This window comes from Lolium rigidum, chromosome 4 (assembly GCF_022539505.1).
Source record: "Lolium rigidum isolate FL_2022 chromosome 4, APGP_CSIRO_Lrig_0.1, whole genome shotgun sequence".
In the NCBI taxonomy this organism is placed as follows: Eukaryota; Viridiplantae; Streptophyta; class Magnoliopsida; order Poales; family Poaceae; genus Lolium; species Lolium rigidum.
The window spans coordinates 204,935,922-204,961,263 of record NC_061511.1 but is presented as its reverse complement, the minus strand read 5'-3'; the positions used below and the strand labels follow the sequence as shown (position 1 = coordinate 204,961,263).

At 45.7% G+C, this 25,342-nt stretch overlaps 2 protein-coding genes across 2 annotated transcripts; both read right to left on the bottom strand.

Moving 5' to 3' along the window:
* Nucleotides 1–747: 747 nt before the first annotated feature.
* On the bottom strand, nucleotides 748–6,256 carry LOC124706888 (ATP-dependent zinc metalloprotease FTSH 5, mitochondrial-like). The gene is made up of 7 exons (XM_047238555.1): nucleotides 6,151–6,256; nucleotides 5,248–5,326; nucleotides 4,776–5,039; nucleotides 3,940–4,176; nucleotides 3,730–3,854; nucleotides 2,133–2,609; nucleotides 748–2,043 (listed from the first exon to the last, which is right to left on the bottom strand). The coding sequence occupies exons 1-7, from the start codon at nucleotides 6,175–6,177 to the stop codon at nucleotides 1,141–1,143; spliced, it is 2,112 nt and encodes a 703-aa protein (XP_047094511.1). The 5' UTR covers nucleotides 6,178–6,256; the 3' UTR covers nucleotides 748–1,140.
* A 1,048-nt stretch (nucleotides 6,257–7,304) lies between these two features.
* LOC124706890 (casein kinase 1-like protein 2) lies at nucleotides 7,305–11,499 on the bottom strand. Its single transcript, XM_047238556.1, has 14 exons — nucleotides 11,393–11,499; nucleotides 11,236–11,276; nucleotides 10,620–10,689; nucleotides 10,390–10,538; nucleotides 10,149–10,244; nucleotides 9,967–10,037; nucleotides 9,665–9,726; nucleotides 9,447–9,510; nucleotides 9,276–9,360; nucleotides 9,064–9,190; nucleotides 8,837–8,919; nucleotides 8,692–8,746; nucleotides 8,123–8,265; nucleotides 7,305–8,028 (listed from the first exon to the last, which is right to left on the bottom strand). The coding sequence occupies exons 1-14, from the start codon at nucleotides 11,466–11,468 to the stop codon at nucleotides 7,702–7,704; spliced, it is 1,449 nt and encodes a 482-aa protein (XP_047094512.1). The 5' UTR covers nucleotides 11,469–11,499; the 3' UTR covers nucleotides 7,305–7,701.
* Nucleotides 11,500–25,342: the final 13,843 nt, after the last annotated feature.

Here is a 25,342-nt window from a genome sequence, read left to right as displayed (position 1 = left end):
ACGCCCGCCCTCACCCACCGCCTTCGACGGTCGGGCGTGGCCACCGGCGCCGGTAGTGGCCGAGGGGAGGAGCTCAAGCCGAGCCTTTCTAGGGTTAGCAGGGGACCTTCGGAGTCGCCCGTGCGAGGCGACCAGGAGGGATGTCGATGATGTTGCATCCTTAGATTCGATTGCATGTCGAAAAGCTTTAGCTCTAGAAATTTTCCCGCGAAGTGAGAACTTTGTGGAAATCATTTTCACATATGAAAGAAAAACATGGAATGTCCATGTTTATGATTTAGCTCTTAGCTCTCTAGATTTGATTCAAGGATGCCGCTTGTGGCTCCTACAATCTCCAGACATTTCAATTGTACCTATGATTATTATTGAGTTATAAAGAGAGTTTTACTCCTAAAAAAGTCACTATTTCGAGAAAACTACACACGATTTTCTGTCAGGTTGAACTAAACCATAGCAACCACAACTCATCACAATTGACTTCCCTTCATGCTTAAACTGCTTCAGGATGTTAATAGCTTCGAAGAAGCCAAGAGCAGCAGAATGCTTAAACTGCTTCAGGATGTTAATAGCTTGGAAGAAGCCAAGAGCGGCAGAATGCTTAAACTGCTTCAGGATGTTAAGAGCTTGGAAGAAGCCAAGAACAGCTTCAGGATGTTAATAGCTTGGAAGAAGCCAAGAGCAGCAGAAGGGAAGTCAATTGTGATGAGGTGTGGTTGTTGCAGAGTTACAATATGCTACCATGTGAAATATCACGGATCGCCACGGGCTGGCAAAACAAGAAATCAAGCTAGAGTACCAGTTGATCTGAACCACGATTTACAATGGCAAATTCTGGTAAAGATGGCATCATTGTAACCATAGCGACAACGGCCATCTAAATTAACCTGTGGAACTTCAATCGCTAGATCGAATAAGAGGACTAATTAATACCGATTACAAACACAGATCAGGGATAGATATCCTGCTGCCATGAATGGATCTTCTTCAGGCTCCCTCTACCAACAGTCAGGATCATGTAAAATGTAGCTAGCTAAAATACTCCACAAGCTATCTGTTCACAGTAGCTAAGCACTTGCATTGTTTGCTGTCCATAAAAAAAGGCATGCTGATGGCTCTTTGCAGATCCACGGCCCGGTGTAGCTAAGAACCGATGCCCGCAACTCCCTTAGCTTGCGCTGCCGCTGCAGCTGCGGCCGCGGCGGCTGCTGCTGCAGCTGGCTTCTGGGGCGAGGCTGGTGTGGCTGGTGTTTTCTGTGGAGCTTCAGCAGCCTGATGCTGAGGAGTATCGCTACTGTTCACCTGCGACAGCAGAGCCTTGATCTGGGCGCCAGTGAGGGTCTCGCGCTCGATGAGGGCGTTGGCGAGCGCGTGGAGCTCCTTGTCGTGGGTCGTGAGGATCCTCTTGGCATTGTTGTAGGCCGTCTCCAGCAGCTCCTTCACCTCCTGCTCGACCAGGGACCTTGTCTCCGTGCTCATGGCCTTACCGTCGTCGTCATAGTTATAGGAGACGAGGCCGAGGCGCTTGCTCATGCCGTACTTGGTGACCATGGCCTTGGCCAGCTGGGTCGCCTGGCTCAGGTCAGACCTGGGACCGGAGGTGACCGCATTTTCCCCGAATATGAGCTCCTCGGCCACGCGCCCGCCCATGCAGACGTCCAGCCGCGCCAGCATCTGCTTCCGCGACACGCTGGTCTGGTCTTTGTCTGGCAGCTGCGTGACCATGCCCAGGGCCATCCCCCTTGGGACGATGGTGGCCTTGTGGACTGGGTGAGCACCGTCGGTGCGCATCGCGACAAGGGCGTGCCCTCCCTCGTGATACGCAGTCAGCTTCCTCACCTCATCGGATATCACTGCTGACTTGCGCTCGCTGCCCATCATGATCCTGTCCTTGGCAAACTCAAGGTCATGCATCGACACGGATTTGGCCCCATCCATGGCAGCCTTGAGAGCCGCCACGTTAACCAGGTTTGCAAGGTCTGCGCCTGAGAATCCAGGCGTTCCCCTGGCAATGGTCATCAGATCCACATCTTCGGCTTTCAAGACCTGCAGTTCAGGGAGAAATATGGGTGAGTTAGCACGGCAGCTTACCTAATGTATGGAGAACCAATCAAGCATAACACATGGGGGTTTACCTTTGACATGTGAGTCTCAAGGATCTGCCGACGGCCCTCCACATCAGGATTAGGAACCACGATGTGACGGTCAAAACGCCCAGGCCTAACAAGGGCTTTATCCAGCGACTGAGGGAAGTTTGTTGCTGCGATCACGATGATCCCATCATTCTGCTTGAACCCATCCAGCTCAACAAGCAACTGGTTCAAAGTCATTTTCATATACTGTTGATCTTTTGGGTTTCTGCTCCCACCAATCGCATCGATTTCGTCCATGAAAATTATGCAAGGAGACCGCTTCTTTGCCGCACTGAATAGATCCCTCACTCTTCTTGCCCCCACACCCACAAACATCTCCTCAAACTCACTGCCGCTGCAGGAGAAGAATGGAACACCAGCTTCCCCAGCGATGGCCCTTGCCAACATGGTTTTCCCTGTGCCAGGTGGGCCGACAAGTAAAACACCTTTTGGAAGCTTGCCACCAAGGCGTGTGAAACGCTGCAAAGAATGAAAGGTGTTTGTTAATAAAAAAATACCAGGGGCATATCAAGTCGAACGAAATGGAGCAACTCTACACACATCTTTAAGATCAAAACTCAATTTTATCAACTCAGCAATGTGCAAGCAGTGCAAAAGCACAATGTCATAATGTATATTTCGTTCACCGTGAGACTTAAACAGCTACAAAGGAAAGTGCGGCAAAGGTTTCAACAGAAAGCACGTTGAGCCTTGGAAGTGATTTTTATGATTTATCGAGTTCTCTAGAAGACCAGAATGGACAAATTAGATGAAAATTCCTTCTAGTTTCTCTAGAAGACCAGAATGAACAAAATAATAAATTAGATGAAAGTTCCTTCCGTTTATCTTACACAAATTCATGCTTTGACCAACAATTGGTACAATAATATGCAGTTTACCTTGCACAAAACGGATACCATTAGATTCATATTCAAAAGCATCTCCATATGATTAATATTTTGCAACCACTGACTAGATATTGTATGAGAAATTTACGGTCAAAATATGCCTTATATTTTGGAGCAGAGAGGGTAATAGATAAGTTGATTTGGTGTATACTTAACCGTGTTCAAATTTCAGTGCAGCTCAACACATATATGGTAGCAACCATCGAATGCATTGCTCTCAACTATACACATCTTTAAGATCAAGACTAAATTTATCAACTCAGAGCTACCCAAGTAGTACATAAAGCACAATGTTATGACAAAAGCAATAGTATATTTCATTATAGGTGAGACTTAAGCAAAGTAAAGTGGTTCAACTGTTTTAACCGAGATAGGAGAGCCTTCAGGTGCTTTTTGTTTATCAAGTTTCCCTAGAAGACCAGGATGAACAAAATAGATGGAAAAGGTGGTTACTTCTCAGGGCTTAAAGGTCACATCAAATAGAGAGGAAAAAAGGCGTGACATGATTAATTATAATATGGTAGACCGGTCAATTTGGTATTAACTTAACTGTGTTTTGATTTCAGTACAGCACAACATGTTTATAGTAGCAATGTCATTTGGGGTAGACATATTTATTTTCGTCATATTACTCAGTTGTTCCATTTTCCTAATTACTGGTGAGTGGAAACAGCTGATTGATAAAACTTCACCTTGGGATCTCGTAGGTAGTGAACTATTTCCTCAAGTTCGGCTTTAGCTTCATCAACCCCCTTGACATCACTGAATTTTGTGTTCGAATCCAAGCTCGGCTGAACCTCTTCATTTAATCCAAGGCCTGAATATAATTAAAAGTCAATACAAATTACTAGTGAACCTGATTAAAGATCAGGAGATAGCCATCGTCCATTAAAATGGCAAACCTTTAGTAATTCCTCTATCTTCAATCAGAGCCCCGATGCCAGAGATTACAAGGAAAGTAAGTGCAATGCTGCGGAAGGTACGCCAAAGCTGCTCCTTGAATTGGCCTGTTTCTGATGCAACCATGTGAATCGGTGCACCAGCGGTACCAAGAGCACCATCTTTTGTCATACGGCCAACACTCTGAAATGCTGCAATACCACTACGGTTTTCTTCCCCACTTGCTGAATTAGCAATTCCTGCATAGGAAGGTTAATGTGATCATTCATGCACAGAAGATAATAATAATAGTAGTAGCAAAAATAATAAATAATAAAAATAATAAGTGGCGCGTATGGCGGTGAAACTGAAACATGAACTTCAAGGAAAATAATCTGTTACTGGATGAGAGTAAAATATACAGTGCAGAGGAGTTGACAAGATGACTGCAGATCTGAATGTTAACACTGAAATATGAGAGCAGAAAGTTAAAACTAAAGGTAAAATGATAGGATTATCTCCAGCACATCAACTGAAGGGATGCACTTGAACAAACAGCAGGTGTTTTAACAAACAAGGTAATTGTGGCGAAGTAGTAGAAATATATTAAACGCCACGTATAGCAAGTGAAACAAGAACTTCATTTGATGAGAAACATGATTTGTTACTGGATGAGAGTAAAATAACTAAAGGTAGCTGTATCATAACAGAAACAAAGTAACTAAATTACTAAAGGTGCGGAGCAAAAATAACAGGATCAGGTTTAGTGCATTGAATGAAGGGATGCAGTTGAAAACATACAGAAGGTGCGTGACACAAATCAATCAATCGCAACGAAATAGTTAGCAGAAACTAGTACCTCTTTGCAATGTCTTGAGCAGCGGGCTCTCATCCAGCCTGTCGAGTGTGACAAGCGCCTTGACGTACTGAGAGAGAGCTGCAGAGTTGTTATGCAATGAGGGCTGGCTCTCGAAGATCTGTACGACTCTTTCTGGGTTACTTCTGTAAATCTCTTTAAGGAGAGAAGCATCGCTCGGCGTGTCAAAGTCCCTGAACATGCGGGAGAAACTACCGGTATAGCTGGATCGGTACCTCTCCTGCAACTTCTTAAGAAGAAAACTACCTGTATCAAAAACACACGTGAGCACGGTTAAGAAGAAGCACGACTTCCTTCATAGGGAAGCACTCGAAATAAAGGGCCTGGAAAGCTAGAATACAGCAAGAGTTAGTTAAAAGCCATATTGGGCGCGCTTAATTAGACCGGGCACATATCCACTTATTTAGCCTTGGGAGATAAGGTTTATGCAGGGAGAGAAAGAGAGAAGCAATACCTGTGCCATTGGCAGGAGTTCTGAAAGGAGCTGTAGATGCTAGCTCGTTGTAGATCACGTTGGACGACCGTCTCCCAGCCTGGAACAGGAACAGAAGGTCGATTTTAAATACGCCAATCGAGAGTTCACTTGAGCGGAGCTATTTCAACAGCAGGGACAAATAGCAGAGGCACGATATGCGAAACCGAGCAACAGCAAAAAAAAAGTGCGTACAATGGTAGAGGGGTGAGGCACGGCCTTGCATTTGCAGGCAGCCTGCGCTAAACTGAGGATAGCGGGTAAACTCCAAAACAACATTTGATTTCAGATTTCAGCCTTGTTTCCTTCCATTTGGTGGAGTACTATTCTGCACAGAGGACTGAGTCCTCCGAGGGCACGCAATAGATCAAGAACAAGGCCTCTATTTCTTTATTTGTTCTTCCCTTTGACTGGAACAGGGTAATTTTAATCTCTGTTCTATTTTTTGATTTACATTACAGAGCTAGAGCAGTAAATTCTACTATTCTGTACAGGGCATTCAACGAACAAGAACAAGAAGAAAATGATACACAGGATTCAGCAGCAAAACAGGAAATAACGCCTTTTTTTCCTTGGGCTGGAACGGATCGCCATGATTTACAGAGCATAGCAGTAAGATCTAGGGGTGGGGGAATATTTCCCAGCTCCGGTTCGCGACGGCCTAAACCCTAGCTAGTCTCGTTACGGGAGCGACGGCGCGGCTGTGTCTCACGGCGTCGTGTCTGAGTGGACACGTGACCGATCTAAGCGAGGGCTACTCGCGGCTCGACGACGGAGGGGTCCTCCCGGCGCACCGCCGGCGGACGGAAGGAAGAAGAAGAGGAACCTTGTCAGCTGGGGGAGGGAGGAACGAGTGAGGAAGGGAGGCGGGAGGAGAGGGGTCACCTTGGAGAGGGCGAGCCGCCAGGCCATGGGCGCCGGATTCGCCGCGGGCGATCCTAGTCGGAGGGCGGGCGGAGGAGAGAGAGGCAGAGAGGTCGACGGAAGAAGAAGAAGAAGAGGCGGAGGAACAGTAGATTTTTTTTGGGGATGTGGTTAATTAATTTCGTGGCGAGTTCCGGGCCGCGTGGCCCATGGGCCATGGGCTAGGCTCTGTCTAGTTCACTTTCTCTGTATCTCTTCTACGGAGTATATATTTAGTTGATGTGGTTCATCACATTTTCTACTGTACTCAGTAGGTGCAGAAATTCTACTGCACTGTGTAACTCATATCGGTGCAACCATGGTGGGATTCTGCAGAATTTCTAATTGCAGACGTCTATGTATGTTGGATGATATTAGCTGCTGTCACAACTCACAAGGGGGATCATTCTAATTTTGTTTGCACTAATTCAAAGACAGTAGCAAGCTTGCCGTTTCTTCACACAAGCAGGCAGTAGATGTTGCACAGGTAGTGGCAGTATGACACCAGATCAAATTTGCCAATAACCTCTGCTAATTTAATTTTCAGACCTTATTTCTATTATTTTAATATTATTGTATGTTAAAATAGTATATAAATATTCTAATATATACATACTATTTTTCATACATGAACTCAAGTTCATATTGTCCCAACTCGACAAAACATTAAATTCCGTGGTTTGTACATCCAAACAGAAAATAGAATTGGATACACCCTTTGATTCCATTAACAAATTCCAAACACACCCAAGCAACAGAATTAAAATTGGAGTTAATTCATTACCACCTTGGATTTGAAATTTCCAGTCTGGTTATCCAAACGCCACAGCGTCAGAAGAAAGTTAGAATTTCTTACTGTCCAAAAAGAGGATGACGACAACGCCAGTGTCGTGCAGGTCGGCAAACTGGCACAGCGCCTCCACCCTCCAGGCAGGCCACAGCCAAAATTCACAACGTTCATTCAGCAAAACATATTTACAGGAGTAGTAGTAGCAACGCCATATCACAATATATGCTCCACACATTCTTCCAGCTCTAGGTTCACAACACAAAATATTTATATATTTACCAAAAGAACACACAGGCACATTTTTTCACCTTTGCCAACAAAACAAAACAAAAATGCTCATCTCACATACTAGATAAGCCGAAATCATATATTCCCAGGCAGCCATTTTAATTTAACTGAACAAATTCCAAACAAGCACATCAAATCATGGGCATGTGCCAGCCAGCCTGCCTGCTGCACAAATCTCTCCAAAATACAACATCACTGAATCTCGTCCGTCTGTCCAACGGACTAAGTTAACTTGGGACTAAATTAGTGCCGCGAGCGACAATCTTCTTGCATGAGAGGGGGCGCAACCACAACAAAGATCAGAAACTGTACAAATTAAAGGCAACCGCGTGAAACACCGATACGGCCTCTGCTGCAAGCCGGTTATATAGCCGCCAGCAGGCCGAGAACCCACACCCCCACCAGACACACCGCCTCTTATTTCAGCGCCTCCGTCATGGCAAGACCCGGTGCTATTAGTAGTTGTTCCTGTCGTCGCCGTCGAAGTTCAGGCCCTGGATGCCCCTCACCGTCGACTCGTAGTTCTTGGCAGCGTTGGCGCTCGACGACGACAGGTGCCTGCCACCGGAGGACGACCTCCGGTTGTTGTTGTTGGCTGCGTCGGAGGAGTCTGCCTGCTGCGGGCTCCACCGCGGGGCGGACCGCTGGAACGTGCCGCCCGGGCTCGCGTCTGTCGTGCGGCTGCGTGCCTGCTCCGCGTCCGTGCTTGGGTCCCGGCTGCTAGAGACAGCAGGCCGCCTGGAGGACCCGCTTGACCGCCCCATGAATGTCGAGCTGGAGTACTACACACCATTTATTAGAAGGGTCAGGTGTTACAGGCCGATCCTTTTATGTACTCAAAACATATTTTTCTGGCAACAGCAGACAGAAACTCACGATGGCATCTTTCGAGGTGGACTGGTCATGTCTGATAGGCGACTTCTGCTTGGCTAGGCTGCCGGCATTTATGGCTGGAGGTGGGACCTGGCGCCGCATGGCATCCATGTCTGACCACCCACTCCTCCTCCCCTCTTCCGTGGCTGCATCGATTCAGTGCACGGTTAACCACGTCTAATAGGAGACGTGCATGTAACCAGACAGTCTAAAGGGTTGATTATCATCCATTTTTACGTTTCAGATTACCATTTAAGTGGTTCCACAAATATGATTTACTTAACTCAAAAGAGCAAAGGGACGGGTAATAATGAGCCCGACTCCTAAACACCTGTTGTTAGTATCATTTTGTAATATCGAGCTGGCTGTAACACATGAACATTTATTAACAATCTTATTCAAACAATACATTATTTGAACTAATATAGATACATTTTTATTAGAAATCAAAATATATCAAAGATAGCAAATGATAATTTATTTGTATATTAAAAAAAACTGCCTCTAAGATATTTTAAAGCAAAAAACACTCATCAGATACTCCAGAATCCACCATGAGATAGACAATATACCTGACTGTCGATTTGCCATAGGAGCCATCCCAGAGCTTTGTCCTGCTGCCGCAGCCTAACATGAGAGAAAAGTACCAAAAGGTCAGACATAAACCCCCATATATGCAAGCACTGAGGAAAGGGGGGGCAGTTGCAATGCACTGACCATAGCACGCGGTGGAGCACTGGTCATCTGTGACTGTTGGTACTTAAGAATCGTCCAGTCGAAAACATAATCAAACTGAAACCCTGCAAGTAGGAAAACATATATTGCTCTGTTAAAGTTCAATATGGATAGCACTTTGCAGCACTTAGGAGTGTAAACATCAAAAAATCACTAAATTAAATCTGCAGAATGTCTTTAAGTTCACAACATGCAAAACGTAAACTGACCCTCTCGAATAAAAAGGTCTCTGAACAATCTCTTCAGATACTGGTAGTCTGGCGTATCTTCAAAGCGCAGCGAGCGACAGTAATGGAAATAAGACGCGAATTCAGTAGGATATCCACGGCAGAGGGCCTATAGTTAAGAGAAAACACAGGTAAGAAAATACCATGCCAATGGTGGCAAACACAGGTTATAGAGAAGAAGAACATGCTATTACCTCGGTTGAGGTAGCGATCTTCCTTTCGCTGATCTTCTCGTACTTCTGTTTCTTGTTCCCAGCTTTTAGACCCTGCCATGGAAGACTGACAGCAACAACGCCATGCGTTAGTACAGAGCATATAAGGCAGAGATGCGAGAACATTAAGTGGGGTTATGTTCAACAACCAACCTTCCTCTTAAGAAGTACATCAGCACATATCCAAGAGACTCCATATCATCCCTCCGGCTTTGTTCTATGGAGAAGAAGAACATCAAATTATGATATCTAACCAGACAAATACATGGAGGGTAAGAGAAGTTTACATGGAACAAATAACACTACAGGCCTAGAGACTATGTACAGCAACCGAATAAAGGAGTACACAGCCAACAGTAGAGTAAACTTACCAATTCCAAGATGTGTGTTAACACTTGCATATCTGGCCGTTCCTGTCAAGTTCTTGTTCTCTCTGTGATTAAATAGACAACTTTCACATGTTTTGTCTGGAATTGTTGTATAACACTAGTAATGTATTGTCCACTGATTTATAGTCTATTTCTATTGATAAAAACTGAGACATGAACATAAAATGCTTATGCCGCGTATGTCACCCAGGGTCAATATGTGAAGAACAGCAGTAACTCAGACAATACTGTGGAATGCATCCAATTCTCTTCAAGTAAACCAACAATGGGATAACAGTTTTTACCTGTATGGAATGTGCTGGTGTGTCGACGTATCCCTATACTTCTTCGCAAGACCAAAATCTATACAATAAACCTACAGGTAGAAGTAAGTTGTGGATAAGAACAACAAATTTGCTTTCCCGCAAAAAAGAGCACCATGAATGCATCCATCAATAAAGGCAGACCAGTGGAACATAACATTTACCTGATTTGCCCTTTTCCCGAGACCCATGAGAAAATTGTCCGGCTTGATATCTCTATGCAAGAAAGACTTGGAATGAACGAATTCGACACGATTGATCTAACAAAAAGGAAGACGTTAAAAGCCCAAATGATGAAATGGGAGAGACCGAAATAAGGTTGGACCAAAGGCCATGGTTCAACAGCCCTCTGCGGCATATGATTTTGACCATACGGGAATATAAAGCGTTAATTGTACAGCATACCATTTGATCAGCGAGCATCAAAACAGTTTTGAGTGACAGTTTCCTGTTACAGAAGCTGAAGAGATCCTCAAGGCTTGGCCCCAGTAAGTCCATCACCAAAACATTGTAATCACCCTCCACACCAAACCACTTGACATTTGGAATTCCAGCTGCAGAAATGAAGGGGATGTCAGTCAATTCCTCTTTGAGAAGACAGGAGACTGGACTAAGTAAGATAACACGTGTATTACTTCCTCCTTGAAGTATTCTGTATAGCTTGGACTCGTACAGCAGCTGTGGATGCTTTGTCTTGACATTTTCCTGAACAATACCATGCAGAAACAGCAGGGGTCACATTAGCATCATGTCGGGAAAATAAATCATGCCCGCGACGTAATTGCAAGCTTTCAGTTAACAGATCAAGCAAACGGATTCCAGGCTACAAAATATGGTGGTATGTTGACATTTTGGCCGCTGAAAACATGTCACTGAACAAGTAAATCAAACCACATTGCAGGGCAGAATGAGAACCTAGACACAAAATCTCGTGGATGTTTCTGACAACACGTACTTCAGCACCCAAAATAACTGCTTACTAATCGTAATTATTGTTGTTTTGTGAAATGTGAAACTCGCATCCATACATTACCAATCCACCACGCGGATTAGTTACATTAATTAACAGGTCAGACAGATTCGAATAACCTAGGAGCTAGAACGGTATTAATCCGAAGCCGAGAAAATCATGACGATTCCCCCAAATCTAGCATTCAATTCGACCTCCGCATCCCTCCTACAGTAGATCCCCACATCTGAAGCAATCGAAACCAAATTCACATAAAAATTAACATCGAGGAGGAGACTCACGAGCTTGATCGCAACCTCCTCGTTGGTCTGCACGTTGGTGCCTGCGCAAGACAGAGACAGACAGAACTTGTTAGAAAAAAGGAAAAAATCCGGCAAAAGACGATAGCTTTGGGACGAAGGCGGGATCTGGCGGCGGGCGGAATCGAGGGCAACGAACCGAGGTAGATCTCCCCGAAGGAGCCGCTCCCGAGCTTGCGGCCGACGCGGAACTTGTTGCCGATGCGCGGCTCCATCGCTGCCGCCTGCCTGCCTGCCGGGACGAAAGCTACCGGCCGCCGAGACGAACGCCGGAGCCTCGCATGCGGGGACGGTGCCGGATCGGTCGAATCCGCAGCTCGCGGCGGGAGCGAGCTAGGGCTGGAGTGGATCGGAGTGAGGAATTGGATTGGGGATTCTCGCTCGCGTCGCGTCGCGTGCACCACCAGCTCGGACCTCGGGGAGGGACGGCAGGAGGAAATATTGAGAAACCCAGGGTGCCTCACGGTAAAAGATGGAACGGAACCGGTGAAGCCCCTCGTTTTCGTTTCCTTGCCTCCCTCCCCAAGCCAACCTCATCTAAACATCTTTTAATTTCTTCCATTTTTAGGTTGTGATATATTCCAACCAAAGTTTCGTATTTATATCTAGATTTTTAGTTGCCTATTACCACGTATGCTACATGGTACATTTCTATAAAAAAGAGTTTATATAACCCACATAAGAAAATTGCCGAAGCTCGATGCAAAGTCCTTTCTCCATTAAAAGTAATTCTATGATTAGTGAGTTCTACTGTTTTAGTATACCAATACTATATAGGGCCAATTCTTTTATTAAATGCATAAGCAATATAGGGTAATACGAGGCGTACATGGGTCCCTCTCTCCACTCTCGGTCTAGGCGGTAGATATTTCTCTCTCGCTTCGTACTCCCCTCTCTCTCTCTCTTGTTCCTCTCGATCTAGCCTTGGACAGCCCCACCGCTACCTGATATGTCGCAAACGTATCTATAATTTTTGATGTTTCATGCTTGTTTTACACCAATTCTACTATATTTTGCTTACACTTCATTACACTTTTATACATTTTCCGGCACTAACCTATTGATAAGACGCTACAGTGTCAGTTCCCTGTTTTTTGTCTCAGAAAAGCTGTACATGAAACATTCTCGGAATTGGACGAAACAAAAGCCGAAGTCAATATTTTACCGTAACGAAGACGAAGTCCGAAAGGGGTCGAAGAGGGGCAGCAGGACGGCCAGACCTACCCTAGGCGCGGCCTAGCCCTGTCCGCGCCTAGGAGTGGTGTGGGCCACCCGGCACCCCATCGATCTATCTCCTCCGCCTATTTATTCATGATCCCGGGAAAACCCTAAAGACCCGAGACTCCATCCACGAAAAGTTTCGTCGCGGCCGCCATTGCAGAACCCATCGCGGGAGGGTTCTAAAGCTCTTCCCGACATCCTACCGGAGGGGGAGATCATCACTGGAGGCTTCTACATCGCCATGCCCGCCTCCGAAGTGATGCGTGAGTAGTTTATCCCTGGATTATGGGTCCATAGAAGTAGCTAGATGGTTGTCTTCTCTAATTTGTGCCTCATATTTAGATCTTGTGGGTTGCCTATCATGATCAAGATCATCCTTATGTAATGATATATGTTGTGTTTGTTGGGATCCGATGAATATTGAATACTATGGTTGAGATTGATGTCATATGTTATTTGTGATCTTGCATGCTCTCCGTTGCTAGTAGATGCTTTGACCAAGTAGATGCTTGTGACTCCAAGAGGGTGTATTTATGCTCGATAGTGGGTTCATACCTCTAGTTTTCTGGAAGAGTGACAATAACTTATAAGATTGTAGATGTGATGTTGCTACTAGGGAGAAAACAACAATATTTTATCCAAGGGTAATTCTATTATTTACTTTACACATATTGCTTAATGTGATTATCCGTTGCTTGCAACTTAATACTGAAAGTGGTGCGGACGCTAACCGGAAGGTGGATTATTAGTCATAGACGCAGTTGGATTACGGTCTATGTATTATGTTGTAATGCCCAAACAAATCTCACAGAAGTCATCTTGCTATGTATGGACTTTATTCTGTCAATTGCCCAGCTATAATTTGTTCACCCAATATGTTATTTATCTTTATGGATAGACACCACTAGTGAATTGTGGACCCCGATCCTTTCTTTTACACTGATACAATCATCCTATTATGTTTCATTCACTTCAAACATCTATGTCCACACCATACGGTTAACTCTTTGATTCAGCAAAACCAGTGTCTGTTAGTTGGGGCAAAGTATTGTGATTGTGTTGTGTGCAGGTTCCACGTTGTTGCTGACGCCGGTAGTGCGCCCTGCCAATACTCAGCTAGCAACACCTTCAGAAGTCACGTCTTTCTCCTACTGATCAATTAAACCTAGGTTTCTTACCGAGGGAAAACTTACTGCCGTGCTCATCATACCTTCCTCTTGACTTTACCAACAGCTTGTATTGAGCATCATCACTACCAACTACCTTAAAGACTTCCTTTTTCTCCACCGTCGTCCGGCCCACCATCCGCCAACCATGTCCCCGCTCAAGGCTACTATAGGTAATCCCGAAGGTCAATGCTTCTCTGGTGCCCTTGCCGCCTTATGAGGGTTGAGCTCGGCAATGTCCATAAGTATGGACTTGCTTTTAGGGAAAGGAGAGCACTGGTGGTTTCGTGGACTTGTTAGACAAACTAGGTATTCGACGAAAAAGATATTGGAGGCTAAACTCGTCGAGATTGTATTGGAATTAGGGAATGATGCGTGGAGTTACAAGGTCTCCCTGGTGGCTCCTCCTAACCCTCATATAGTGGGATAGGTCTCAGAGTCAAATGCCGGGTCGGTTATATGCCATATGTTGGTTTACCTGGTGTGACACTAATGCTTGCCTATTTTTGTCTAGTTTATAGGCTTCATCATTTCTTGGGCTTCATGGGCCCTCTAGACTCCTCCTGGATCCACACCAGGGATAGTAATATCGAGTACCCAATACGGTACACCCATGTCACTGCCCCTAGAGGTCAAGACTACCATGGCTCCGCTGCCGCCTCTGGGTTAGCGAGTGATCGACCAGCAGGCGACGTCCCGGATGGGTCGAGCCTCCTCACGACTAGACGGATGCAACATCGGCTAGTCCATGGTCTAGTGCGCCTTGGAGGCACGACATATCTCCACGGCCTCATGGTTGAAAGCATGCGCTCGAGCACATGAAGAAGTGGTGCCAACCAATGCGTCCCTATGCAAAAGCAAGGGTTGGGATTGGATTTCTGTAATTATGATTTTTTCGGTATTGATTTGGGCTTTAAGATGTGAAAGTTAGTTTTGGTATCTGTTTTAGGTTCTATATATCCATCTCCATGCTCTGTTCCAAGGATTTGAACCGATTTAGTTCATATATCTCGCTTTTGTGGTCCGAAGTTATGAAACCTAGCTGTAGTTCTTGATTAATTTGTTAAATTTATTTAAACGTGTCTGAAAGATATTGAAGTGCAAGTTAAATTTAGGAATAGATTGTAAGTTTCCTGAATTGTTTCTGAAACGATTTTGAACCACAGGTGGAATTTTATACACTTTTGATATGACTATGAACTCCATGGAAACACACTGGAAATAGATACTATGAAATTTACTCAACTTGTCTGAAACATGTGCATGCTTGAAGATTCATTGAAATATTTGTTGTACTTATCTCAAACTTTGCAGTGGCCAGTCTTGCTTCACATTTTATAGCGCAGTTTCAGTGTGGTTTGGGTGTAGTTTCTGTCAGGTTCACAGATATTTGCTTAACATTTTTTAGTGTAGTTTTAATCTTGTTTACATGTTTGACTCAGTTTTATGACCAAAACAAACTTCTTGATACAACATAAGTTGATCGAACATTTTGAGTCGATAGATGCAAAAGGCAGATGTTTTATTAGCACCGGAATATCCTAATTGAAAAATTGAAACACCCTATGTCCTTCTCAAACAAATATGAGACATGCACAATTTTTTTGGGGTACCTAGATCTTACATTTGACGTAAAAAATGAAACTCCCTCCATCCTTGTCAAATTAATATGAAACTTGTGTGAAAGCATCGATATTAAAATTTCGAGTATTCTTTACTTATGTAACTCGTGTGAAAAATTGAAACCGATGTGAAAAATGTATGAATAAGATGTGAAACTGATCTGTAAACACCGATATAAAAATTTCAAGTTTATTTATTTGTAAAGCTTGTGTGAAAAAGTTGAAACCAATGTGAAAAAGTCCGAATAAGATTTGAAACCGAGTTGTAGACCCCAATATCAAAATTTCGAGTTTTCTTTACTTGTGGAACTCGTGTGAAAAAAGTTGAAACCTATGTGAATATGTAAACACCGAAATCAAAATTTTGAGTTTTCTTAATTTGTGAAACTCGTGTGAAAATTTTGAAACCGATGTGCAAAAAAGTCCGAATAAGATATGAAACCAATATGTAACACCAATATTAAAATTTTAAGTTTTCTTTACTTGTGAAACTTGTGTGAAAAAGTTAACCAATGTGAAAATGTCTGAATAAGATGTGAAACCGATTTGTAAACACTGATATCAAAATTTCAAGTTGTCTTTACTTATGAAACTTATATGAAAATACCGACATCAAAATTTTGAGTTTTATGTACTTGTGAAACTCGTGTGAAAAAGTTGAAACCATTGTGAAAAAGTCTTAATAAGATGTGAAACCAATTTGTGAACACCGCTATCCAAATTTCGAGTTTTCTTTAATTGTGTAACCCATGTGAAAAGGTTGAAACCGATGTGAAAAAAAGTCTAGATAAGATATGAAACTGATTTGCAAACACCGATATCAAAATTTCGAGTTTTTTTACTTGTGAAACTTGTGTGAAAAAGTTTAATCAGATGTGAAGAAGTCTTAATAAGATGAGAAACCGATCTGTAAACACCCATATCAAAATTTCGAGGTTTCATTACTTGTAAAACTCGTGTGAAAAAGTAAAAAACCAATGTGAAAAAGTCTAAATAAGATGTGAAACCGATTTGAAAACACCGATATAGTTTTTTTTTTGATTTTTCTTTAATTGTGAAAGTCATGCGAAAAAATTAAAACCGATGTGAAAAAAGTGCCAATAAGATGTGAAACCGATATATAAACACCGATATCAAAATTTCGAGTTTTCTTTATTTTTCAAACTCGTTTGAAAAAGTTAAATCCGATGTGAGAAAATTTATAATAAGATGTGAAATCGATCAGTAAACACCGATAACAAAATTTCGAGTTTTCTTTACTTGTGAAACTTGTGTGAGGAAGTAAAATCTGATGTTAAAAAAGTCATAATAAAATGTGAAACCGATTTGTAAACACCAACACAAAATTTCTAGTTGTCTTTACTTGTGAAACTCGGGTGAAAATGTAAAATCCGATATGAAAAATGTCTTAATAAGATGTGAAAATGATCCGTAAACGCTGATATGAATATTTGTTGAGTTTCCTTTACTTGTGAAACTCGCGTGATTTCTACATCCATGATTTCAAAGTTTATTGGAAGTTCTCTTGGTTTATTTCTGCTTGGTTTAGAAACCATGAGACATGAATCACATGCACATGTCAGACATAGCCACATATCCAACATATCAGCTCAGTCCAACGAATCAACTAAAATGTGATAACATGATGTGTCATACAAGTATCATAAAATAGGGCAGTCAAAGTGATGAACTTGTGCTAAAGTTCTAGATAGCATATCCGAAACGTTCCCAGCATAGTGATAACGTATGGCTGGATAACAAGTTGAGAGCGGGGTAAATAGTAGTTTTCCATCAAACATAACAACATGTTTTCTTCACTTCTTATTGGTCTGAGCTCCCTCTTCCTTCTTAAGACCGTCTTCGCGGAAAGGCCAAAGAGGATCATCGGAGAGTATGCAATAAATACAATATACACCTGCCACACTCTTTAGGAGTTTTGTAAACTCTGCGTCAATCCTGCATGCATGTTGGTAAAATTAAAGAGATTGCCTGAAATAGGGAATGGAGAAGAAATAGATAGATATTTATATCTGCATATGTTTGGTACCGTACTCTTTGAACATTTGCAGTCTCTCATCAAATTTAGAATTCGGATCTTTACCGGCACCCTGGACAAACATAGACGAATAAATAGAAGAATAATGCCAACTGAAGTTTGTTACAGAATAGCACCTACGTACTTTGGTCGATCCCTAAGAGCATCTCCGGTCACGTCCCCCAAATCGTCCCTCAAATGGCGCCGGATTGAGCGTTTAAGGGACTTGTTTTGTTCGTGCCGCGTTTGGGGGCCATCGCTCCTCAGTCGCATCCCCCAAAGCCGTCCCCAAATGAATATTTAGTGCACGAAAATAAAGGTTTTCATTCAAATTTGTTTACATATTACAAAGTTTGAATGAAAACGGCTAGATTTCATGTAAACCCTAGCCTACTGACCGCCCGGTGGTACGTTCGACGGTCATGCCCCGTTGTCGCCTCCCCTCCTCCGCAGCTCCTGCTGCGCGCGCCGCCTCTCCATGCGTAGGGCGGTGGCCAGACGCCGCTGCTCCAGCAGCGCGTCATCGCCTGCCCTCCCCTGTTGCGCCATCTGGAGGGAGAGCTCGATGGCGCGGTGAATCTGCGCCTCTTCGCGGGCACGGGCGGCGTCGTGGAACTTCTTCTCCGACTCGAAGGACTCGACGAGCGCGCGTTGCTGATCGGCCGTCTCGTCCGGGTGCGGCCCGTCGTCGTCGGACCACTCGAAGTCGTCGTCCTCCTGCTCCGACTCCTCCTCCGCTCCGGCCTCCGTCTCATTCTTCCCCGCCTCGACCTCCATCTCCTCCTCCTCCTCTCGCGCCTCCAGGCGCGCCGCCAACGCGTCGGCCTCCGCCGCTAACGCATCCGTCCGCCTCCCCTAGGCCGCCTCCGTTGCCGCCAGAGCCGCCTTCCGCTGCTGACGCTCCTCCATCGCCAGCTGATGGCGCTCCATCAACTCCCGCCGCCGGCGCTCGGTCGCCTCCCGACGTTCACGGTACTGCGCCTCCCGCTCCTCGCGCTGGCGACAGCGCTCTTCAGCCCACCGCTGGCCAATCTCCTCCGTCCGGCGCCGCCACGCATCTTCTGCCGTGGCGGCGTCGAACGACGCAATGGTGTCCGCCAGTGCCTCCTCCTCCCGCGCCGCGTTCTCGTGCCGCCGCAGCCTCACGTTGCTGACGGGCCCGCTGCTGAAGTGCATCCTGCCGCTGCCGCCGCCCTTCACGCCAAATCTCCGCCCCGCGTCGCCGCCGCTCTTCCTGGGCGGCGGCGGATATGTCGAACTGCGAATCTGGTGGTCGAGGTGGTGGTGGAGGAGACGGCGGTGGAGGGAGCTGGCCATCGCCGGGGCGGTTCATCATTGCACAGTGGTGGTGGAGGAGACGGCAGTGGAGCGACGAGGGCTTGTGGCGTAGAAAGGGGTGACGGCGGCTGTGGTGGCTGCCATTGAGCCGGGGGGGGGGGGCCTTTTATAGACGCTGGTGTCGGGAAGAAAGCGCGGGAAGAGGCGAGAAATGGCAGGAAGAAAGCACGGGAAAGCACAGTGGCGTGCGAACGCCGGCGACGTGTGGAGGCTACGTAGCACCGACGAGACGTCTCGCCTGCCCCTACGTCGCCATTAAGGCAAAGCTGCGACGCTTCGGTCGTGTGTCACTGCGCGCGAATAACTTCCACCGCGAGGTAGGCGACGGTTATGTCCAAACTTGAATGTGTCACTGACGCGTCAGCCCCACCACTCCCAGTCTCGCTTTTCGTTGTGTCCGGCGTGCCCGGAGCGTCCCCTGTGTAGCGGGGACGGCCTCAGGGCACCGGACACAGTGTCGGCCCGCGCCGAACAAAAAACATGTTTGGGGGACGTGACTGAGAACTTTTTTTTATCCAGCGCGTTCCAAATCGCTTTAGGGAACGGTTTGGGAGACACGACTGGAGAGCTAATGAAATAAATCATTGACTAGTTTACTACTGCTGCTGCAAGAACAGGAGAGATGGTGCAACATATATATCAAAATAGCAGCACCGACAAATTAAACATCTCATGTATTTTTATCAGCCGAAGGGGCGATCAACCAAAGGAAAATGAGGCTGCTTCCTTAACTAGGTTACATTCGGTAAGTAACGTTGCTCTTATCTGTAAACAGAAGGGGCCAAGAAAAGTATTCATCTTTTTCTTTTTGCTGATCCTTGATCTCGTGAGATATTTGCACAGCAAAATAAAATAAAAAAGCAGGAGGAAGCCAAGCGAAAATAGATCGAGATCGAAGATGTCAAAGTTTGGTTAAGATCGAGATGGAACCTCCTCGGTGTGCACGAGGCGGCGGCATCGCTGCTGGGCAACTGCCGCCTGTGTTCGGGCCGAGCGGCCGAACATCCTCGCCGCGCCATGTCGAAGAAGCGCCGCCATCATCGCCGGCGGCCGACCTGCAAGCGGTTGGCCATCAATTTTCTTTTTTTTTTTGAGAGCAACCACATATATTTCATTAATCGAACACCAAGTTACATGAAGCAACACATGTGGAAACTAAAAGACAAACTGGGATAAAATGATTATCCTGAATTTGCAGATAAAAACCTAAAAGATCGAGAAATACAAAACGATCTCTAGGATTTCCTGCAACCACCGTTGCCAGCGGTCGCCGTCCAATTCCAACGCCGCCAAGACGAACGTTAGAAGAGACGCCGAACCTCCACCATTGCAAGATCCAAAAAAGCACCATCGCCAACGAGGCTTTGTGAGTCGATGAACAGGCCTGCCGCAAGCAGCGAGGCACATGTCGCTATGGCACGTCGACCGGGGGACGTCCCGTCGTTGTCTTGGACCAAGGTACGCCGCCTCCCATCGACGAAGTCGGAGAAGAACGACATAACCACCACCTCCGGACCATCATCTTCGCTCCGGAAGAACCACCTCGCCCGGTCCCCGGCGCCGTCGTGGACAACGACAAACGCCAGTGACACGTCGAGAAACAGATCTCGCCAGATCTGAAGAACGGCGAGAAGACCAAGCCGCCGACCTGAAAGATCGACAAGCACACGTTGCCAACAACTCCGAGACGCCGCCGTGAAGGTCGCCGCCGGTGTGGGAGTGGAGTTGTGGCAGATTTATTTGCCCGGGCGCCGCTCCCACCACCCCAACGACACACCATAGGAGACAAAAACTAACCCTAACTACTAGGCCAGAACGGAGGAACGAGGTTCCCCCTCCCTCATGCCGCCGCCAAAGCGGCAAGCGGAGGGAGAGGAAACCAGGCCCAGCGCCCTGGCCGGAGATTGGGAAGATTGGATCTCGCTCCGCCGCCGCCGCTCGTGCGGAGAGGAAAAACGGTTCGTTTCCACGTCTGATTGGCTTGCCATCAATTTTCTTGGTATCGAGAAATTACGGTGGGCGGATCAATCGATCGGGTTAGCTAGGGACTTAGGGTTACCGTAATTCCCTCGCGTACGTTCACGAGGAAGGGGTGGGTGGGTGGGTGTGCGCGCGTTGCCCTCGATCCCTCGGGTGCGACCGCTACGTATACATACCTGGCAGCACTCACAACATGACGTATGTACACGTACCGTACCGCACCGTACGTACGTTCTTCCTAAAAGAACATGGCCCGGTCCGATCCAGAAATAACGGCAAGCTCATAATTTATACATGCATGCCCGTAATTCACTACTCTAGTAGACAACAAATGTAATAGAACGGGCATGCACTATCAATGTATAGAGAGAGATTGGATTGCGGCACACACCAAACCGTGTGGCTCTGCGCGCCTCTTATATATACTGATCAAACTGACTTACTCCAAGGAAAACTAGATGTATATGTATCTAGATAAAGTTGAATTATTTAATATAAAGTGGAGGGAATACAAGATTTGATTTCAGATAGTTACAACAACCACTACGGGAAAAACTTTCTTTGCCGTGCAACTATTTGCACGGCAAAGGGCCTTATATGCACGGCAAAGGCTTTGCCGTGCGTTGCCGCACGGCAAAGACCGCACGGTAAAGCAATCGACGGCAAAGGCTTCTTTGCCGTGCGCCTCGCCAATGTTGCACGGCAAAGGTCTTTGCCGTACGACGCCGCACGGCAAAGGTTGCTTCTTTGCCGTGTGCTAAATATGGTTTATCTAAAAAAAAAGCTCCAAACTGATCGGTCTGGGATTCGAACCTAGGACGCAGACTAGAGAAAGCGTGCAATCTTGCCACTAAGCTAAGCGTTCGTTTGTTGATAACTATACCACGACACACCTTTTGAGCTGAGAAGAAATCCAGTTTTTACATCTTTGCCGTGCGCTTACACTAGGCAAAGGCTTGCTTTGCCGTGTGTTTGTTAAAAACACTAGGCAAAGACTTGCTTTGCCGTGCGTTTGTTACAAACACTAGGCAAAGGCGTGCACGGCGATGCCTTTTGTGCTTTGCCGTGTGCTAGCGTCTTTGCCGTGTAGCCTATCTTTGCCGTGCGCTATGTTGGTCCTTTGCCGTGCAACTTTCTTTGCCGTGCGCTCTCTTCCGTCATTGCCGTGAATCAAATCTTTGCCGTGCGCTCGTGTCTGTGTTTGCCGTGGCCAAAATCTTTGCCGTGCGTTTTTCTACGTGCGCACGGCAAAGAAATCTTTGCCGTGCGGAAACACACAGCAAAGATGCAATGCACGGCAACTGCAGTTTTTCCCGTAGTGAACCACTATATACTAGGCAGCTCTAACTACTACATAACTACGTACATTATCATCCCCCTCTATCTCAACTACCGCATACTACATTGAGATTGGACCGTAATCTACTGAATACATCGACTCGGAGCGGTTTAGTGAAAATATCTACGAGCTCATCTCTAGAATGCACAAAACGGATATCCAACGCCTTTTGAGCCGCTCTTTCTTAGACAAAATGAAAGTCCACATCTATATATGCCTGGTGCGAGCATGAAACACGGGATTCACAAATAAATAAGTAGCTTCCAGATTGTCACATCAAAGTGACCAAGCCCTCAGCTGAGGAACACCTAGCTCACGAAGTACATAGTGCACACAAATCAGTTCCTCTATTGCATTTGCAAGCACCTTGTACTCGGATTATGTGCTAAATCTTGATACGACTGGTTGCTTCTGAGCACTCCAAGAAACAAGATTAGCTCCAAGGAAAACAGCAAAACCACCGATCGATCGATCGACGATCGTCTAGGCATCCAACCCAATCATCGTCAGAGAACGCACTCAAATGCAAGGACGTTGAACGATGAATCCGTAGTCCATCCGATGCATTGAATTTGAGAAGAATCATCACTCCAATGAAGATCTGTAGGCGCCTGCATATATTTGCAAACCCTGTTAATAAAATATGCAATGTATGGGTGTGTGACACAAAGGTACCGCAAGGCTGCAACTGTACTGCAATATTTGGTACCTTCAGGCGAGAGTAATGTTTCAGTGTGCTTGGCAAGCTTCTCGGTGCTGGACATTGGAGTACTCACAAATTTGCAGCCATCCATGCTAGTACGGCACAGAGCTATATTCACAGACAATTTTATCACAAATGAGTGACCAAGTTGATGGCAAAATCAATGGCATTCTTGGTGATAATGACCCTTTGCGCACCAGAGTTGTGTATCTTGTGATGGTAAACAATTTTGCAAACTAGATTTTTTTCTTTTCTACATAAAATTGATTTTAAATTGTATTTGTGCACAAAGAGAGAAAAGTGCACACTGCAAGCATTACATTTTATACTTAGAGTAGACCTTGTAAGATGTAGAATTCCAGGATACATGATTTATCTCAACTGCAGATGTATGTAAATTTATTTTTGAGTTTTAGCTGATTAAATTCATATTTAAAGAGATGTCTTGCAAGTGTGGTATAAAAAAATGTTTGACCAATATTCAAAATTCCGAGTGGATCCTGCACCTTTGCCCCGGAACCTCTGCTTCGACGCGTGGCCGTGTAGCCTTGACGCAAGGAGGAGAAGAGCTCTAGCACCTCTACTCCGGAACCTCTGCTCCGACGCACCTCGAATGCTACCGTACCCTCCCTGGTGAGCCGCCCCTCTATTGTTCCCATGTTCGTTCCTAGTATGTTTATTGCAATCGCAAGAAATTTAGAATTTGCAGCGTTTATGTGTTTCAATGTCGATTTTATGGATGATTTCAAAATGACTTGATATGATGTCAAAATGCTGCTGCAATTCTATCAAGTTGTGCTGAATCTTGTCAACTTGTGTTGAAATGATGTCAAAGTGAGCAGAGATGTCAAAGGGCATATATGTCTTTCTTGAAGATATTAGTCTCACTTAGCCACTAGTGGTAGGGGGTGTTATTTTGGCAAATTGGTTTTCACTAGTGCTATTTTGGCATGTTTGGCTTTTTACTAGTGGTATTTTGGCTTATTTTTCTTGATTTTTAGGCCGCCAAAACCGAGTGCATTGATTTTCACCGCGCAGCATGTTTTTCTTTTTGATAGTTCACAGAGGAAGTACCAAATTTCAACTAAGGGGAATCCCATATTCGATCTTAGGAGTATTGAATTCAAACCAAGTTTTATAAAAGCTGAATTACTACAAAACCGAACCAAGCTAGTTTACCACAAAATGGAGGCTAAGATCATCTCTAGCACACCCCATTACCTGCAACCTACAAAGTCACGAATGCAGGGCAGAGAAACTCATTTTTTGCAGTCTCAGATTTTGTCATGTAGAAGAAATACGGTAATCGAAACTATAAATATTAAATACAGATTTCGCGGAGAAACTAAAAACCCAGCGCATACAATTAGTTAATAAGTGCATACATCCAGTTAGTCGGCAGCAAAATCCACCTTATTTTCCACCTAATTCACCGCCACGGCATCCTAATTACAAAAATGCGGCTCCATGATGCTCACCGGAGCGTACTGCCATGGCAGCAACGCGAGTTCGCTCCTCGTTGGTGTCGAGGTTGTTGTAGAGCTTGTGCAGCTCCTGGAGCACGGGGCACCATGCCTCCGCCCGGTCTGCGTCGGCCAGGGGCGGCTAGTCTCCGACACCAACGAGAGAATGAGAGGGAGGTGGTTGTCATCAATGAAGTCATGGGGAACGAAGCCAGCGCCCTTTTCCTCGAGCTGCGAGGTGACCTTCTCGAGGTCTGCGTCCACGATGTAGTTGCAGGGAGCGACCCCCGGCACCGCCGAGTCCTCAACCTCCATTTTCAATAGCAGAGGGGGCACGCGCACTGAAGGTGGAGGTGGAGCTGCAGGAGGCGGTGGCGGTGCAGCGTGAGGCAAAGCTCTCCTCCCATCGGCTGAACATGGGTGGTGGCGGCCTTTCCTACTTGGTGTAGCAGTAGGATCCGCAAAGGTGCGCTGCCTCGGAGAGGATCTTCGCCGCCTCGTCCTTTTCGTTGGAGGCACCGTGGCTAGTTGAGCTCCCACAATGGGCAATTTTGCTACCCCGCGTAAGTTCGACTTGCTTCCTGGCGCCAAGTCGATGTGACGGTGCGGATCAGTCGGCGGCGCCATAATCGGGGTGGGTGGTGCAGTGGAGGGGCGGGGAAAACGGCATAGAGGGATAAGGTTTCCACCTGCATCGACCACTCTGACCGCAATATAGAGTCTGATGCGGGTTGAAAGCGGCCGGTGCCCTCCATAAACATGCGGGGTCTAGCCTAGCCCAGTACCCATATCAAGTCCCAGATTGTCCATACACTATTTTTTTTTGTTCCAGGTGGAAAGGTTCAGAATTATGATTATTTGCACTACTCCATACAGTATTCTTTGGATCCATACATTATTTCTTGGATCCAATTAATTGCAAACAAGAGGTGTAACTGTCACGCCAAATAAAAAGCTGCAAATTAATCTCGTCTTACAAACGCGGATTTGGATATGTGTCGATAACGGAGGCACCCAATTAAAAGTTGCCATTAAAGCCCTTTAAATGCCTAGAAATTGGATATGTGTCTAGTTAATTCTGCCAACCGTAGTCCTGTCTATTTAAGAGGTCTCGTTCCGCTTTGTTTTGTACTCATTTCACCAAAGTCCAACATAAAACACCATCTAATCTCAACCTCCAAATCCCCATAAACCAATCCAAGAGGGCCAACGGCGCAAACTT

Bases quoted from the DNA above. Each gene is read 5' to 3' on its own strand.
- LOC124706888 (XM_047238555.1), bottom strand. From the start codon at position 6,177: ATGGCCTGGCGGCTCGCCCTCTCCAAG. The intron at 2,610-3,729 runs GTGAAGTTTTAT...CATTCTTTGCAG, and splicing joins ACTACCTACGAGATCCCAAG to CGTTTCACACGCCTTGGTGG. The intron at 2,044-2,132 runs GTAAACCCCCAT...CCTGAACTGCAG, and splicing joins TTGAGACTCACATGTCAAAG to GTCTTGAAAGCCGAAGATGT.
- LOC124706890 (XM_047238556.1), bottom strand. From the start codon at position 11,468: ATGGAGCCGCGCATCGGCAACAAGTTCCGCGTCGGCCGCAAGCTCGGG. The intron at 11,277-11,392 runs GTTCGTTGCCCT...TGTCTTGCGCAG, and splicing joins CTTCGGGGAGATCTACCTCG to GCACCAACGTGCAGACCAAC. The intron at 10,690-11,235 runs GTGAGTCTCCTC...GGTATTGTTCAG, and splicing joins AGGAGGTTGCGATCAAGCTC to GAAAATGTCAAGACAAAGCA.